Source organism: Motacilla alba, chromosome 13, assembly GCF_015832195.1.
Source record: "Motacilla alba alba isolate MOTALB_02 chromosome 13, Motacilla_alba_V1.0_pri, whole genome shotgun sequence".
NCBI lineage: Eukaryota > Metazoa > Chordata > Aves > Passeriformes > Motacillidae > Motacilla > Motacilla alba.
Window position 1 is genome coordinate 15,669,961 of NC_052028.1, and position 18,837 is coordinate 15,688,797.

The 18,837-nt window shown below is 47.2% G+C and overlaps 1 protein-coding gene across 1 annotated transcript in view; it reads right to left on the bottom strand.

Moving 5' to 3' along the window:
- The window catches only part of NSG2 (neuronal vesicle trafficking associated 2), a 30,876-nt gene extending 12,306 nt beyond the window's left edge, over positions 1-18,570 (bottom strand). The window contains exons 1-3 of the mRNA XM_038150386.1: positions 18,416-18,570; positions 17,541-17,691; positions 5,310-5,429 (exon numbers count right to left, since the gene is read on the bottom strand). Coding sequence (XP_038006314.1) covers positions 5,310-5,429; positions 17,541-17,669 — 249 coding nt within the window. The 5' untranslated portion in view covers positions 17,670-17,691; positions 18,416-18,570. The remainder of the gene's footprint in view (positions 1-5,309; positions 5,430-17,540; positions 17,692-18,415) is intronic.
- Positions 18,571-18,837: the final 267 nt, after the last annotated feature.

An 18,837-nucleotide genomic window follows, 5' to 3' on the forward strand; every position in this document is an offset into this window, starting at 1 on the left:
TCTCAGAAATCCTCAGAAGAAGGATTTCTGAGCTCAGGCAGAAAGATGAGGAGCACCATTTCTCACCTGCTTGCATGCACACCACGAGTGAGAGCCTGGAACCACACAGGTGAGACTTTGCATGGAGGCCAGGCAGGGCTGGGCAGTGGTTTTTGGGAAAAGAGAACCTGAGACCTTCTCAATGCTCTGGAAATATTCAGCCTCCAACGAGGCAGCTTTGGCTCCACACTCAAATCATCCACCACAGTCTGGAGAACACTTAGGAGCAGTGAGAGCTGCCTGAAAGCCCTGCAGGAACTCACCCACTGCATCCACAGGGAGAGGAGATTGCCTGGAGACAGCGGGGAGCTCCCAAAGGGAGGGAATATTCCTCCAAATCAACCCCTTCCTACTGACACTGAGTGCAAGGCTCCAGAGAAAACCCCGGTTCCAGCCCTGCTGCTGGTGCCAGTGCCTGCTCCCTGCGCCTGCCACATCTCTGCTTTGTCCCTTGTTCTGCTGCATCCTGGAAACGGCGCCCGGCAATTCCCAGCAGAGGGAGAAATCCCTGCGCACGGCCCCGGGCACCGCTGCCGTCAGTCAGGGTAACGGGATCCTGCAGGGCACTCCAGCTCACATAACCCATGGGATGTGGCAGCTGCCGTGGAAACGCTGGTCCCGACAGGATTGAAAAGCAGAGGGAGTCCTTTCACCAGGAGTTGCTCCTGCCCCGTGGGAACTCAATAATTAAAGGAGAGTTTAAAATTTATTTACCTATGAATGGGTACAATGAAAAGCCCCAGCGGTTTTTCTGGGATTTCTTTGCGGGTTAGAGGAAGAACTATCAGCATAAAGCAACAGCCTACAGGTGAAAGCAGAACATCCCAGGAGGAGCCTGAAGGATCCATGGCATGGATGGGAAGTTTGGGAAGGGGGAGCAGGAATGGGGCTCTGTGTGTGCAGCAAAGTGTGAATTCCCTGGGGATTTGATGGCTCACCTTCCAGTGGGGGCACCAGGGGAGCATCTTCCATTTAGCAGAGCTGTTACCAACAGGAGATCATTCCCTGGCCCAGAAAAATCTTTGTTAATTGGGAGCCAAGCACTTCAGGTATTGGCTTGGGTTTGATCATGAACAATTCTTTCATCATTGTTTTGTAGGGTGCAGTTGGAGACAAAGAGATTTTGTTCTAAATCTTTCACATTAAGTCAGAGGAAAAGAATTGTTCCAGTATGAGCATTTCAACAACAGGAGCACTTGAATGGGTTCCACTACGTTTTAAGGACCTGATGAAAAGTGTGGGCAAGAATTACATCCACTGCTCCCTGGATCTGACTGTGTCAGAGCAGTTTCAGGGTGGAGGGAGGAGAGGGGTGATCTAATGATAAGAAATAATTGTCATTGCACACTCAACAGGGACAGATGACACAGCCAGTGACTCTGAGAATGCACCTTGCCAAATTGCAGCAAGAAGAATGAAGTTCTCAGTCTTCATCAATACTGGCAGATGACTTCTCCAGGTAGATAAATTGCTTGCAAAAAACATCTTAAATATCTCGACTTCTCCCCCGTACACCCACTCCCAACTTGTTCTGTTAAAGACAAGTACTGAGTTTAATTATTCCAACTCTGAAAACATAAACTTTTTAAAGAAACTGATCCATGAAAAGGAAAGAACTGTAGAAGACTTGAGAAGTCAGATAACTGTGGGAGGTAACTATCACCCAGCTAACAGTCAATAAATCATTACCTTCCTGCAAATATTTAATAGTTTCATGGCAGTGGTGAGGAAGGGCTCAGACTGGTGTAACAAAGAGTCCAGTTTGTGTAAAACCAGCAAGGGGCCAGCAGCTCCAGGAGCCCACCCAATGCTCTGTAGGCCTGCACAGAAAGGCCACTCCAGCACTTCTTCTGGTGCTATCCAAAGAAACCAGTGCTGCTGGATGGTTTCTGGGCTATCTGGACTGCTTGGAAGAGGAAAGGAGTCAGTGGAAACCCTGGTCTCCAGAGGAAACAAGACTTCATTTGGTGGGGAATCTGCCTAAAAAGCAAAAGGGATTCAATCTCTTTTCAGTACTGATAGAAATAAGGGCGGGGTGATTACTCACATATGAGAAATTGTTCTTTAAAGATGTACAATGGGGTGTCACTGGTGAGAAGGAGCAGGAAGCCTCAGAGGCAGAGGGTTAGAGCTGTCACCCCACAGGGGAATCAGAGCCACATTTACAAACCCTCCCCAAGGCACCTCAGTGTTGTCACAGGATGGCAAAGCCCAGGAACAGGAGTTCCCTTCAAAGCCCTGCAAATGAAAGGCAAACAGCAGCCACCCTTCCCCCTGAGCCTGGAAACCTCAGCTCACAGAGCGACTGCAGAACAAGATCCCTGCAGCTCAAAAACCTCCGAGAGGAGCACACTCCAAAGGTAGAATTAGCCTGGAGAAGGCAAGGTCTATAAATCACTGCCTGTCAGCTTAGAAAAATGTTCTCTTTGCTTCTCTGTGGAGGAGTAAAATGAGAAAAGAAATTTCTTTTCTGTATAGATGGCTCAACCGTAAGGTTATTTTAACATCATTTTCTCGTAACCCATCTACACACGACTATTTAAACAGTTTTATACAGGAGGTATGGGCTGACTCATGCAGCTGAAGAATCAGCCTAATTGGTCAAACTTCCAGGACAGTGTGTACTGAGCTGGAGAGAATCATAATCTCATCTATTAGGGGATGTGACAAGAGGCAGGAGCTGTCTCAGATTCCTGGAAGAGCTGGTGTGAAATAAGAACCGTTGCCTAGGGACAGTCTCTTCTTTATGATAATTAAAGAGCTCAGATCTGGGCTATTCTGCATGGGTGAAAAATATGCAAGCATAAGCTTAAATTCCAGCTTGGGCTTGTTCATTTGAGAAAGTTGTCTAATAATTCATTAGTTTCTTCAATAAAAGATACCCACAAGGCAGGGAAAAGGGCATCTGTGGACTTGGCTGGGAGGTTCATGTGGTCTCAAAACTTTTTCAAGATGTCTTGATCTTCTATAGCACAAAACCGCAGAATTGCAGCCTTTTTACCCAGGCAGCCAGCCCCAGGATAGGAGGAAATGGCCTCAGGCTGGGCCAGGGCAGGCTCAGGGTGGGCACAGCAGGAATTTCCCCATGGAAAGGGGGCTCAGGCCCTGGAACTGCCCAGGGAGGTTTGGAGAGCCCATCCCTGGAGTGTCCCAGGAAGGGCTGGAGGTGGCACTCGGGGCTCTGGGCTGGGGACAAAGTGGGGATTGGTCACAGCTTGGACTCGATGGCCTTGGAGGGCTTTTCCACCCTCAAAAGGACAAAAGAGAATATGATGATCATAGCTATATAATCTTTTTTAAAGCTTTTAAAAACGTAGCCAAACTGAGATCATAAAAGTTAAGTATTTACTGTGATTTGCTCTTAAAAAAACAAATGTAAGATGATTTCATCAGTACCAGATAACAGGGCAGCTTATAACCACAGGGCAGGGTTTTTAATAACTTCACTAAAAATATGCACTGAGACAAAAATGTGGTGCAATAAAAAGTACAAAAGGTAATAAATATCAGCTATTAGCTCATTTTGTCAGGAAATAATACTACAGATTTAATGGGATACACGGAAGCCTTATGAAAAGCAGGCAGGGAGAGGTTAGAGTCTTATCCAGTATTAGAGCAGAGGCTGCCTGATGAATAAGTTGACATTGAAGAGCAGAGAATGAAAATCATATGGATTTTAGGGAAAGGAAATAGCTCAAAAGTGAAACTGTGGTGCTGCCAGGCTCTATAGGAAGAGGCCCAGCTCCCACCTCTGCCAGGGCTCCCAGCTGAAGCTGTGAAATGGGAAAACTGCACCAAAAACGGGATCGGAAGAGGAAAAATGCATGAAAGGAAAGGTTTGAATGCAACAGCAAGTTGGGAATTGGAACAGAAAAAACAAGGTACTCGGTAGAAGGAGGAGATGAAATAGGATTTACCCATGAGCTACAGGTGTGCAAGGAGGAGATGTTCTTGAGTGCTTTTTTAAAATAACAAAGCCAGATCTTTCCTGGTTTTACTCTGCCTTTCACGCCCTTCAGAGCTGCAGGATTGAGTGTTAAATACCCAGTGAGGCACCAGAATTTACAACACCAGCAAGGCCTTTTACTGCGGGTTAAAGCCAGCACATCAGTCCGGGAGACTCTCAATTTATTGCTGCTTCTCAGGCACATCGTGTCGGGTTCTGATTTGTGTGGGACACTGGAAATGTTTCCAGGACTGAGATTTAACTGTGGGTAATTCACGTTACTCTGGTGCAATAGAGAGTTACCACTGGTGGTAAATAGTTACTACACACAAGGAGCTCAGAGAAGAATTCAGTGAGTACCAACAGCAGGTAAGAAATTTTAGATCAAATTGTGATGTCCATGGAAAAACAAAACAGCCAAGAACCACAAGCATTTATTCCCACAACTCTTCAGAGCAAATGATGCTTTGGAAGGAGAAGGAATGTCACTGGGCAGTGCTCACTTTCTCTGTTTTCTACTCAAAATCATTGATATTTCCTCTGGCTTTGAAAATGAGCACTCAGATCTCCCATTTCTATCACTGCCATGCTCTGTGGTTTAGAAAAAGCACCAGGTCTTCCCAGTGCAAAGGGAGGAAAAACTGGCAGCTACATATTTGGAGTCTAATTTTAGGAGGAACAGAGCCATTCTAATGTGCTGCAGTCAACAGGAACCGACAGCACTCAATAATTCATGAGTTTCTCTCCATGTTTGAGTAGAGCCTGTTGAAAATTTCCCAAGGAAACATTTTCCATCAGAAAATTCCAATTCCTGTGCAGCAGAACTGCTTACAGGACGGGATGTGCTTGGATACTTCTCTAATACCTTTTTCCTATGCATTTTGAAGTAGTTTTTTAATCAGTAGTAATATAATAATTATAACAAAGTATTTTAAATATGAAAAGGGTTGACTGAGACAAAAGGAATTTTAAAAGGCTAAACAAAATGTTTCAACCAATCTTCACTTGGATTTTTAAAAATTATTTTTAAACCCCAGCATTTGAGAAGAAAAAGGATTCAAACTTGATTTATTTTCAGTTTGGGCTGGAATATATTTTCATCATTTTCTTGGGAAAGCAAAGCATTTTCTACTTGAGATGTAGCTAAGAAGGTATTTTCATGCCTGTCCTAAAAAAACTCCTTACACTCATGCAGATAAACCTGTCTTTGACCCTGGTGATGAGTGAAGTGTTAAATTTGTTATGTCTTTCCTGTCACTTTGATTCAGTTATTTTAAAACGAATGGAATTTGCATCAGAAGGCAGCAGAACAACCATTTCTTACCTTTAGTCTTTCTGTTACCCCATCAGTGAAACTGACTGTGAATTCAGCAATTTTGGGCACTCTGAGTTTTCCTTTGTTCTTCTGGTCAGGCTGATATTCTGTTCTTGTTTTCACAATTACCTGGAAAATAACAACACTTTTGAGGCTTCTGTCCACAGCAGAGATTTTGGAATTGTTATCAAAGCTTTTCTATAGAAACCATGCCCTGGACCTACACAAGCACCATAAATGAACACGAGCCATCACCCCCTCAGGAATAAGAGAGGCAGATAAATCAGCAGATACACAGAACTAGGACAGTGAGCTTATCGCACTGAGCCTTAAAATAGCTGACAGCAAAATGTTTGACACCCACTTTTGTTTAGGAGTATTTCTTTTTTATATCCTGCTCAACAGGCAGAACAGCCCATCCTAAAGAAGAGCCTCACTAATTAAAAGCTCTGTCCAAACAAGTTCTGCTAAAGCCAATTTAAATTTAGGCCGTTTGGTGTCTCGTTCATTCAGGCTCCAGATTGTCAATATTTATCTTGTATTACCACCTTGGCTTTTCCCCTAAGATCTGTGTCTGATTAATCTAATCTTATAAAATGAGATGGTTTACACCAGTGCACAAGACCCTTCCACTTTCTGGCTCTCCATTCTGAGCTGCAGCCTGGTGGAGATGAGGAGCTCCAGGAGTGGAGGCTGCTCCAGATGAGAGTGACAGGAGTGATCCTAAAGCTCTTAGTTAGAAACAAAACCGTGCTGAAGGATTGGAACAGATTAAGTGATGCACAAGGTTGAGTTCCCAGCTAATCAAGGACTTATTTCCAAATGGAGACAGCAAAGTCTGCTTTGCACCAAAGAGAACCCCAGGTATTTAATCCTCCTGCATGTGGAAATCAGTGAGAGAAAAGCACTGAGGAGCCATAAGCCAATTTTCTGGATTCAAATGCAAATCATTAAAGACTGATGAATATTTACATCCTCCAGCGAATCCCTCTCAATAGTATTTATGACAGGAGCATTTGCAATATTAATATTTGGCAAGAAGAAGGGACAAAAAGCCACACAAATATGTTTCTATGAGCAGCTGGGAGCTCAGGATTTGTGATGATATGATGTCAGAGTTCTAGATACCAAAAATTTGAAACTTTCTGTACTGACAGAGAACATTACATTTAACCTGAGGCTGTGTAAAAAAACTTCTAAAATTGATTGATAACACTAAGATTACAAGTGTGTAGTTAATTAGAAGTGTGTAATACCACAAGGTGAAAAACTTAGGATTTGAAGTTTTAGAATATAATAATATAAATTGTTAAAAATAGGTTAGAAACTGTTGTAAAATAGTTGATAGGTTGTTAACATATATGAAAAAAGATAGAAATTTTAGGGTGGAGGCAAGCTGTTCTTCTTTACTTTCTTCTTCCTTTTTCTTCATTAGTTTAATTAATATTTTGTAATTAGACAGAAAAGTCCACACTGAGGACTTCAAGTAATTAGTTATTGAGTTAAAAGAAAAAAATAATTTAAGTGTCATTTCTTAATTAGATAGTTTAGCCTTAAAAAACCTTATAACAAAAACCAGTTAACCATTTAATACCTTATTAATGAAAACCTACAACAATCTAACACAGAAGAGGGGAAATGACCAACGGGGACAAGTTTGGGCAGGTTTGGGGTGAACCCTTGTTGAATCAAACCCCATTTTGCCCACCCTGCCCTGCACATTGTGGGCAAAATAAAGCAAAGCTCCCTCTGCAGCCAGGACAAAGTGGCCCAGGTCAGCTCTGAGCTGCAAACAAGCAATGACCTCATTTTCTCCCTCCAAAGGAGGAAAATGCACCCAGTGCAGCTGGCCAGCCTTCAGTCTGCTCCCTGGCCTTTTGTACAGCCAGTCCAGTAAATCACAGAGCATCGGCCAGCAGCACCTGCCAGCCAGTGTTTAGAAATTGCTCTCTTTCTGTTTGCAGACAATATCCAATTCTCCCAAACTCATGCTTCCTGCTTGATGTAAATCTTAGCTGCAGACAATTTTTTTTTTATTTATATGAGAGCTTTTCCACAAATTGTAGCACTGGGTCTTAATGAAAGACCATGAAGGCAGAATATAAGAAAAAAATCAAATTAAAACTTCCCTTGTTTCTAGCTATGATTTAACGTTCTTCATCATCAACACCAATTTTGTTATGGCTATTTTTTAAATTGTTCCATTGCATCAATAAGTAGGAAAGTTTGAATCATGCTGTCTGCAGGGATACAGAGTCTGAAAATGAACCCACACAGCCCTTCCTTCCCCAGGCATCACATTCAGGTCCAGCAGCAATTCTATCACATCTGGGAATAAATAAGCAAGCTCAGGCCCCAGGCAGATCAGAAAGTACTTGGAACACAATTTGCTGACTGTGCCAGCAGTGAAATGAGTGTGCACAGAGCCAGAGTCACCCTGGGCAGTGCTTTGCAAAGGTATCAAAAAGCTTTGGTAGAAGAGGGAAGAAGCACCTTTGCTAAGGGGCTTTTAGCAGGCAGAAGTTAAAAACCTGCTCTCCAGAAGTGTCTTTGTCAGACACCCACTGGAATTACTCAGCAGCAGAAAGGGCAGGCAGTGAAGTCTCCTTTTTTAGAGGAGTGCACAGAAATCAAATGACAAAGGTTAAACACAAAACTGAAAACCTGCAGTGGGGAGGACCATTCAATGTCGTGGCAGCAACGATAAAAATGCAATTGCTGAGGGCATGGGGTGTACATTGAGAAGAACAGAGCTCCTTCTTGCTCAGTCCCCCACAGGCTAAATAAATCAGCCTGAGCATGGATCCCTCTCTTGCAGAGTTAAAAGTGCAAATTTAGAAAAGGAATAATCAATCTTCTAAAGAAACCTTTCTGCATTTTTAGCCTTTATTTTTTTTTTTCTTTTTCTGTTTTCATTTTCCAGCTTTCTGATTTGAGTTGGGTGGGAAAGATTTGCCTTCCCCCATTCCCTGCCATCACTCCTTTTCCACCTTCTTTTTCCATTTTGTCAGGGAGAAAAAAAAAAAAATCCTGGCAGTGAAGTCTTCCAGAAATTCTACCCAAATTGCTGCTGAACGTCGAGTAATAAAAGCCTCCTGAGTCGGCAGTCGGGGCAATGCTCAGCGCTCGTTCACCAGCGGCTGCCCCCGAGCAGCTGCAGCCAGCCCGGATCCCGCTGCTGCCCTGCAAACAAGGAACATCCATCTCACACCACGACAGCTTTCCTGGGAGAGCTGCTGCCCTCATTGCAGCCCACAGCACCAGAACCATCCCCAGCCCCTCTCCTTGGCTCTTCTGGGAATTGCTCCGGATTGAAATCAGAGGAAAATCGGGGTCCTGGGGAGCTGCAATTCCAAGGAAACTGAAGGGAAAGAAATGCCATCTCCTTCCCTCCTCTGGGATGCTGGAAAAGAGCTGCTCTAAGGGGGAGCTTCCAGATGGATTTAGCTCAGGGAATCTCCCTGCAGATTATCTTGCTCCTGTGACCTGTTCTTGAAGTTTTCACACCATTTCCCAGAGATACAGCACCTTCAAGTTGCAAGAAGGGAGCTGCTCTTGCATATGCAGTAAAGGGGACACCAATAAATTACCTGGGACTTTCTTCATCTTATACCCAAAATAAAGCTGTCCTTTGAAAGTTGCTTCCTAGATGGGGTCTGCAGATTGTGAGAATATGAGCAGAGAGAAAAGGGTTATGGGACCAGGAAAAAGTCACATCTACTTATGGAAACCCTCACTGCAGTCCTTGCAGCTTCCTCCTTAACCAGGTTTGTTTAGAATTTGAGCTAATTAACCACCAATTCAGCAAAGCACTTAAGCATGCAAGCAGTCCTATTAACACCAGCAGGATGAGCCGGATATTTCAAGTTAAGTGTGCATTTAAGGGCTTTGGCCTATCTGAGCTGGCTTCAGGCTCCCTCCCACAGCCACTTCCAACAGGATGCTTGGGCATCCTGGGAATTCTTCATCAATGGCTCAGGGGCTCTGCACACAGCACGACCCCAGCATCCCATATTACTCATGGAGGAGTAGGGAAAAAAGACAAAAAAGAGGAATCTCAGTAATGTGCTGAGTCCCACTTGGTGGCTGAGTCAGGAGCTCACACCAGGGCTGGTTCACTGCTCACAATGCACTGTTTTCTCAGACCTTCATTAATGACAGAATGGCAGTTCCTGCAGATTCTCCACACAAATGTCACATTTTGGGAATTGGGGGCTAGCAATGGATGATGGGGTGGGAAGGCAGTGAGACAAGCTATGGAAAATGGCAGCTCTGCAGAACTGTCCCCCTCAGCCAGCCCAGGTCAGCAGATGCAGCAACATTCCATGTCTGGAAAGGTTTTGACATTCTGTTCTCTTCCTTGGATCTTCTGGCTCCTCACTCCAGCCCCTCAAACACTTCTGAAGAGCTCAGAGCAGCCTGCAGGGAATGGCCTGGAAATTGTGAAACCCCACCACAACAGGACCACGAGCCACATCCATCACCCTGCTCCACACCACAAGATGTGTCTAATGATGCTGTTTGCTAATACATTTATTGAGTTCCAAACCTAAATGCTCTTATTATTCCAGGCTTAATGCCAGTGCCATGACTGGGATCAATAGGAAATCTTTCCTCAGCTTTAATGGATGCAGGACCATGCACCCTCTCTGTAGTGATGCTTTGGAAAATTATAGGTGTGCTGAGGTGAGAAACAACAGATGAGAGTCTGCCTGCACCAGCAGGAAATCCATCATCCACAACCTTGAGAAGGTAAACAGTGGGAGAGTGCTGGGAAATCCAGGGATTTGGGCTGCTGGAAGGGAAAAGAAAGCAAGCTTCTAACCAAGTGGGCTATATTAAAAGCATTTGCTGTGAGGAGGAAGGAGCAGAGCAGATGTGAAATGTGACAAATTGAAAAATATCCCATTAAGCATGGAACCTTGAAAAGGATTTTCCAGCAAAGGGATGAAGTAAGTGTTTCAGAAAATGAACTGATATGAATTCTGAGCCTTGTCTCCAACTGGCTAAATGTAACATCATTTATTGCCACTTTATATTTGCATTTGAGCTCTGTGGTTTTCCCTGAAGAAATGAGTAATAATATTTAACATAACTGGCATTGTGAAAACTTTAAATTATTCATTTGGAAAAGGACATGCAGCCCTGCTGTAATTCCCACTCCACTGCCTCGGTGCATGTAATATATTGTGGTTCAGGTGCTGCAAAGCGCAAACCATAAAAATTTAAAATACTACTTCCTGGGATTATTAATAATGAAGAGTCTCTCAGTCAGAGTAGCTGTCAGATTGACAGAAGCGATAAACAAAATGTGTTGCTGCTACCAAGGAGAAAGGTTCCCTCCAAGTTCAAAGCTGGACTTCGTAGTGCCACAAAATGGTTGTAACACCCCCACCCGTTTCCAGGAGGATTAGTCAGGCTCACTTTTAAATGAAAATGAGACTCAGCTTCCTTCCTTTCCACACCTTTCTCCATTCCTTGCAGAAACAGAAGGGGAAATATCAACTTCTCACAGGCACCAATGTCCTGGTTTCCTTTGCCTTTGTTTCCCAACAAAGCATCAGCAGCTGAGCAGGACCTCAGGGTGCAGCAGGGGCCAGGTGACAGCAAAAGGTGCCCCCAGCCTAAACGTGGCACTAAACCTGCTGGGACTAGGGCAGGTTCTCCCCTCGTGAGCTCCAAGCCAAGCAATGGCCAGAAGCCACCACCTGCACGCACAATTCTCCAGCCTAATCCTCCCCCAGAGCCAGCTCCAAATGAGATGAGCACATTGCCGACAGCAGCTGAAGTTAAAATACTGAGCACTAAAAGAATGGAGGAAAAGAGATGGGAAAATCATGTTTCAGGGCTTAAAACAATCTCTGGCCTTGCAGGCTTAGGATGAAACATTGATAGGCATGAGCAGCTCCCTGCAGCATCTCCTGTACCTCCTCCAGACTGTTGCCCTGGCTACTGCCAGAAACGGGATAAAGTGGACAAATCTCAGATTACCTGGCAATCCCCATGCTGCAAATTCCCAGATTTTTAGAGAATTAGGTCTTTAAAGCTTCCTGAAATGGTTATGGCTACGTCTCATCCCACAGGAATGGCAGCTCTGCTTCCAAACCTATAGGATGGAGGCATCTCAGCAGGCAGACTTCCCAAAGGCTGATATTAAAACTGGCATTTGGGATGTAGGTAATGGCATCCCAGCCATTATTTAAATACATAAAGTGCCTGAAATATCAAGCAGCAAACAAAGTAGAAATATGAAAATTTTAAGGAAAAGATGCCTTGGATCAAATCCGTAGTCCCTGGAGAAAGTCAGGGTCAGTACTCTGCTATTTTTTACCCTGTATCAGCTCATCTAATGGGTGTTGTGCTGGAAATGAGTTTCACAGAGGGTGGTAGGAAAAAAGTGCTCTCCTGACTCAGTGCCAGGAGGATATTCCAGGCATAAGGAACATCACAAAAGGACAAAGACAGCAAATGTAATCAGTCCTGGCATCACCAGTGAGAGGCAGCACAGAATGCAAAGGCTGCACTGGGAGCTGAAAGCAGCTGAGAAGGGCAAGGCACAGCCCCAGGAACAAAAGTGGCACAGAATTTATTCAGCCAAGTCTCCCTACAAATCCCTGCGTGCCCATGAGCACCAGGAACCCACAGGAGGTGGTGTGAGAAAAACTGATTTCAGTAGGTTCATCGAGGAGAGGGTTCAGCAAAGCAGACAAAAGAATCACTCACAAATTGGCCAGGCTGAATTAGCAGAGCTCCACTGATTTCCCTTCAGCTGCCCTGATTTACAGCGGCCAAGATTCCTGCCCCGTTGTCCTTTCCAGACCAGTAAGGAACTGGGATGTGGGGCTCCTTTGACAGTCTTGCTGAAATCACTTCCACCCTCAGTGGGCTTTCATGGTAGAAAGAAGAACAGGCTCAGCCCAGCCTCCATAGCCCAGCAGCCATTCCCTGAGCCCATTCCTGCTGTTTCTGCAACATGCAGCTCCAGGAATTGCAGGGCAGACATAGCTGGGCTTAAGAGAGGTAATGGAGCTCACTAACCCAGGCAGCCTTAAAGCCCCTAATTCAGGCACTGATGGCAGAGCAGTTAAGGAGGGAGATTTCTGCCCAGGCTGCACAAATCCTGGGATGTTCAGAGTGAAGCTCTGCTGCAGCAGCGCATTCTCCGGATGATGGCAGGCTGCTGGAAGCTGCTCCAGGTCCCTCTGAGCACCTGTGAACAGCCCTAGTGGAGGGGGTTGGTGTGTGAGAGGAAGGCCAGCACGGAGTGACATCCAAACAGGAGCAGGAACTGCCAAGGACACGAGCAGGGCTGTCCAAAACGTGCAAACAACATCAAGGAGGTTCCCCAAAGGCTGCTCTGCCCGGGTGGGATGCTGCAAGGATTTGTTACAGCCTAGTGAGCAGGGGTGGTGCTCAGCTCTGATACACATCCAGAGGACAAAGGAATTGCACAGTGTAGGAGGGGAACACGAGAAGAAGGATCAGACTTTGCTAATTGTGGGGATGAGGCAGAGCATCCTAAGTGGAGAGAGGAAAGGATGAGGAAAGGCAAGACAGCACATTCCTTTTAATTAGTTATCCCCTTCCTTTGCTTTATCCATGTTATTCCCTTTCCCTTTGCATCCTCCTCCTCCTTCTTCCTTCCTCCCTGCCTCATCACTATCCCTGCCCCATCCCTCCTTTTGTTGCATCCCACCAGCAGAGGAGCAGGAGCTGCCTGTCCCCGGCTCCTGCAGAGCTCCTGCAGCTTCCCAGGAATGCTCAACTGGGAATGCTGAGCTGCCTGCAGCCCCAGCACGAGCAGCAGCTTCCCAGGAATGCTCGGCCGGGAATGCTGAGCTGCCTGCAGCCCCAGCTCCCCAAAAGCAGCCCCACGCTGCCCTGGCAGCTCGTGCCTTCAGGCTGCACAGAGGGCAGGCTGACACTGCTACCCAGGACTGAGCTCCAAGCAGTCCCCGAGGTACCGGAGCACTCATCCAGCTACTCTGAATTATCCCTGCTCAGCTGGCCAGGACCAAACGTTATTTTCTGTTAAACCAACAGGGACAGGCTGTGAACACCAGGGACCCTCCTGATCTCCAGGAACTCTGTGTAAATGAATGGCCTCAGCCACTCGGAGAGGAAAATGGCCAGGGGCAGGAGCACAGGGTGGGGAAAGCATTTGAAGAGAGCTGTTACATCTATTTTTGTTTTGTTTTGTTTTCCTGGGCTTGTGGCAGGAATTTGCCACTAGAGAAATCAATTCTCCAGCCTCCTGATGCATTCAAAATAAAGAACAATGGACCACATGATAAGCCTTCTGCAGCCTTCACCACAAAAGAGGTGCCGGATGTTTTTTACAGCCTGACAAGAGCTTTCATGCACTTTTGTGTTATGTAAAATTAGGATTTTACTGCCAGAGCAGAGGTATTTCCTGATGGATTACACTGAGGCGAGCCAAGAGACCAAGGGGTCCCCAGTTGTTGGTTTCATTTCACATTTCAGTGAACAGAATGGTCCCTGAAAAGCTGCACATCTTTCAGCATTATCATTGCAGGGACACAATCACAGCTGAAGCTGTTTGTCTATGCCTTGGAAAACAAGGCAACAGCTCCTCTTTTTCCCTTTGGTCCTAAAAGATAAAAGACTTCTGTTGGGATTTTTTTTTTTCTTTATGAATCAGAAGAAATGAAATTCAGAGGCATAAGAAGCCAGGTCAAAGGCTCGTCATTGTTGATGGGGCTATTAGTGCTGTTACATGGAGGGATCTCACCAAAAAGGCCGTGCAAAAATGATTTAGGAGCACCTGACTTTGCCTTCTGCTCCAGCAAGGGAACAGGGGACAAGGGAAATGCTTGAAGATGGTCAATAAATAGAAATGCACAGCAGGCTTAGCACCTTAGGGGGAAAATTCCTGTCCTGGGTCCATTTGTCTCCCTGCAGCCACACAAGTGCTGACAGAAGGATGAGAATGCTGATGCTGCAGGAGGAGCAGCACAAGGAGGGGACATCCTCCTTTGGTGGGAGAAGGAAGAACACATTCCAGTGGCCTGCAATTTTAAACCAGAAAGGTTGCCAAATTGAAGCCTCCTGAAATCCTGGCTGCATTTTTGCAACAGCAGCAAGGTGGAAGGCAGAGGGAGCTGCTAAGCTGCCAGTGCTTTGGAGAACAAGCCTGTTAGGAAAGCACCCCCAAAAGGACAGACAGGAAATTTAAGCACTCCTTTAAGAGTTTTCTCTTCTCACCCCCTGTATGATTTCTTCAAGGAATTATCTGAAAAGAGCTGGACTTCAGGGTTTACATCACATCAGTAAAAGCCTCGTTTTTATATTTTATCTCTGTATCCTTTCTGTGACAGAGGAACCAGACACAAAAAATACTTGGCAAGAGATTATGGAAGCTCTGGTGAAACACCTACAGAGGTTAATGCTGAGAGTCATTTTGAGTGACTCTCAAAGTGATTCAGCTACAAAAATGTCCTTAAAATAAAGAAAAATCCAGGAATTCAAGGTTCTTCAACCACAATTTTCAGTCTGTAGATTCCACAGGCTTTGTGGGGTGCTTTTAAGGATCCAACAAACAACAGGTTTGATGTTCTTCAACTTGCACGCAGGTATCTAAGACTCAACTGAAACAAAAAGCCTAAAAAGGAACAGAACTTGCAAATACACACCAGGTGAAGGCATTATCGTAGGGACAGCAGCTGGGCTGCCCAGCACAAGCCTTGTACACTCTTGGATCACTATCCAAAGCTGTTGCTGCTCCTCCTCTAGACAGAGCCCTGAGCTGCACCCAAACCTCCCTGCCCTGGTTTTGATGCACCCTGGATTGCCCTGGGTTAGATCCAGGTCAAAAGCTCAGAGTTTCCTTAACGAAGATCCCTTCTGACAGCGAAGAGAAGCTCAGAAAGGGGAATACTGGGCAGGGTTGGATTTTTATTTTTTTTAATGTTTCACTTACAGGGGCTGCCAGGACAATGCACGCTGTCTGTGGAGTGGCGAGGATGCGATGCAGGAGCTGGCCGGCAGCATTGCCTCCCTGCGCATCGCAGGAAAGCCCCGAGGCTGGAGAGCCCCGCGGAGCTGTCCCTCCCAGGCGACACCGGAGCTGTCCCTCTCAGCCAACACCGCGGCTCGTCGGGCTCTGCTGGCTCCTGCAGCACCCCATGCACCAGGCACAGGATGCCTCATGATCTCATTCTCCCGGGCTAAAACTCAACTGCTCGGGGAGAAAAGTCAATTTTAGGTGTTTTCTGAACCCAGTCTCCTGAAAGCGAGGCAAGTCCAAACAAGAATATACCCTGAAAGGCTTGAAGTCTACGTCCACTCCTCCTCAGGGGGACAGCCTGCCTGAATTCAGCAGCAGCTTTGCTTCCTCAAGAACAAAGCTGCAATTTGCCCCTCTCACTTAACCTCTGCCCAAGCTTTCCACCGGAGGCTCAGCTCCTTATTAGCAGCTCTTTAAACAGCCCCTCTGGCCCGGGGTGAACTCACCCCACCGGAACCCCTTCTACAGAGAGCAAAGGAAACAGCTCGTGAATTATTTTGCTTTTATCATAAATAACCTCTCCTCTCGGTGAAGGGATTTCCAGCCCGTTAACTGCGGGCCTGCTGCACAGAGGAGATGAACCACAGCCTGCAGAAATCAATAGCTCTGACTCTAATGAGTTCTGAATCACACTCAGCACGCCCGGAGATACATCCCACACTTCCAGCAAAGAAAAATATGGATGTTGGTAGATGCATTGGCAGTAATATATGCTAATGAAGGTAATGTAACCTAACAACACGTGAATTATTGATGTGGGCATGTTTAAACAGAAAAATCAGCAAGGAATCACACCACCCCGATCCACGCCAGTGTTTGCTCTCCAACAGGCAACTGGAACACACTCGTTACCACTTGATCAGCTTGGAAAGATCTTTGTTGGGTAATCCATGTCTCACCTGCTCCACAAGTCATTGAAATTCCACATTGCCATGTGACACTGGGTGATCTCAACGAGCCCTTTGTATTGGCATCAAAGGAGAGACTTTTACACACCTACAGTTTCCCCTGAGCTTTTCAGACGTTTATGACAAATCACATTGCTTTGCCCGAATCATTTTGCTTCATCTTATTGATCAGAGTCACACATAAGGGCTGGCTCAGCCTCTGTTTCACAACAGTTCACAGAAGTCCAACTCTCCTGAACGCAGCCGAGGTGCTCCTGACGGCCATGAGGCACGTGGAGAATGGGACCACGTCCTTTGTCTGGCACAGCTCTGGCTCCCAGGATGTCAAGGCAGTTGACTCAGCTCTATCCTAAAATAAACACGGTTTGTCTACCTAGACAGGTTTATCACATCCATCACCATGTTCTCCTAACGTATTTAGGGAAAATTCATTTTGTACCACAGTAAAAGCAGGATATATGTTCAATAACCATCAGTGTTAATTTTGCTGTTATTCCATTATCCTGCGAGATCTAATCATTCTGTCTGTACTTTGGGGTGGGCTGGCTCCACCTCTGTGGTATCTGGGAACTACATTGCAGACAGGCTTTGTTTTGGTGAGGGCTGTTGGGGAATAGGGATTTTTACAGTCTCATCATGTCCTCACCAGGTTATACTGATATGCATCATCCCCACAGGGATGTAGACAAAAGATTTCCTAGTTCACGCTGCAGCCAAAAAATCCCAACACAACCCGCAGCCAATCGCACGTTCCTGGGGGTTTTAGTGCTGCATTCAGGTGTGAGACTTGAGAGGGCAGGGGAGAACAATGTCCCCTGCCCGGGGCCAAACGAGTCCCTGGGCTGTCCCCCAGGAGCTCAGCCACTCTCCCCAGAGAAATCAGCATCCTCGGTGCCCAAATCAGCTTTACAAAGCCACAGAGAAGAAAACGGAGCTTAACTGAGATAATTAAAACAGCTGCTTATTTCGGCCGAGTTATCACATTACCTCCTCTCAAAGCAGGCCATTAATCTTACTGATAATAAGATTTTGCACACTGCTTCTCAGTTTCCCCAGCGCTTGCAAGGGAAACACACCAAGCTTTTATTTAGGAATATTTGGGGTTCTTTTTTGAGGAGAGAGGGCACTGGGGGACTGCTGCGTGCTTATTTGCCACGTTTAAACAGATAAACACACAGTGAAAGATAACCCCTTGTTTATTTATTGAATAAAAGTGCCACAATTCCCATCACCAGAGCCCAGTGACAACCAAGGGGCACGTCCGTGTGCGCAGCCATGCAGGAGCACATTCTGATTTTGTTTTACCTTTTCCGGAGCCGGGAACTGCAGGTGATTTACTTCCAAAGGCGTGATCAAAGGAACTGTCTGAAAACCATCTTCGTTGGATGGTTGTTTGTTGTTCTTGTCGTTCAAATTACTCCCCAGCTTCACCATCCTTGCACCCGGCTTTCCAGACCTGAAAGCGGGGGAGATGAGCAATGTCACCGGGGCAGGGGGGAAGGGGACAGTTCCTGCCTTGCCCTGCTCGCTTTGGGTTCAGGTGTCGGTGCCTGGGTTCCAGGGAATGTCACTTCACTACGCCAAAGCATTTGCCTTACGCAGACACCCTCTAAACGCCACAAACAGCCTCTAAACCCCACAAAAACCCTTTAAACCCCACAAACAGCTTCTAAACCCCACAAAAAGCCGTTAAATCCCACAAACAGCCTTCAAACCCCTCGCTGTCAGCCCAAACACGGCGGATCCCAAAGCGCCGGGAGAGCCACCAGCTCTGGTGGGAATGCCACCAACACGACTGGGAATGTCACCAGCAGCACCGGGAATGCCACCAGCACTACCGGGAATATCACCAGTGCTGGCAGGAGAGCTACCAGCATCACCGGGAATGTCACCAGCAGCACCGGGAATGTCACCAGCATCACAGGGAATGTCACCAGCAGCACCGGGAGTGCCACCAGCACCGCCACCACCGCGGACACGCAGCGGGACACGGGGACACGGCGCGTCTCCCACTGACCCCAGGAGGGATTTTGACACCCCTCTCCCATCTTTGCAGCCCCCTGGAGGGTTCCGAACCCCCTCCCCTGCACATCCCGGAGCGCTCGGGGGGTCCCCCTTCCCTTCTCCCCGGGAGCCGGCGCTCAGGGCGGGGGTTCTGCGGGCACGGCCGCGTTACTTACTGCCAAGCAGGCGGCGAGAGGCGGCGGCGGGGCCGGTGTGGAGCCCGCGGTGTCCGCGGGGGGAGCGGTGCTGAAGGGACAGCGCTGCGCTCGCTGCGGCTCCGCCGGTGACTGAGGCGGGCGGGGCGGCGGCTCCTTCCCCCCCCACCCCCGGCCCCCCCCGCGCCCTCAGCGCCGCCGCGGCCCCGCGCGCCCCCTGGCGGCCGCGCCGCGCGCCGCGCGCACAGCGCCCCCTGCAGGCCGCGCGGCTGAGGGAGCGGCCGGGTCGCCATGGCCGGGGAGGGGACACCGCCACCCGCGACGCTTCACGGCGCTGCCCGGGCACGGACAGCAGCGCTTCCGTGGGCGGCTTCACGGCGACAGAAGCCCTGCTGTCATCCTCTGGACCCTCGGTGGTGTTGAGTGCTGTGTCCCTCACAATG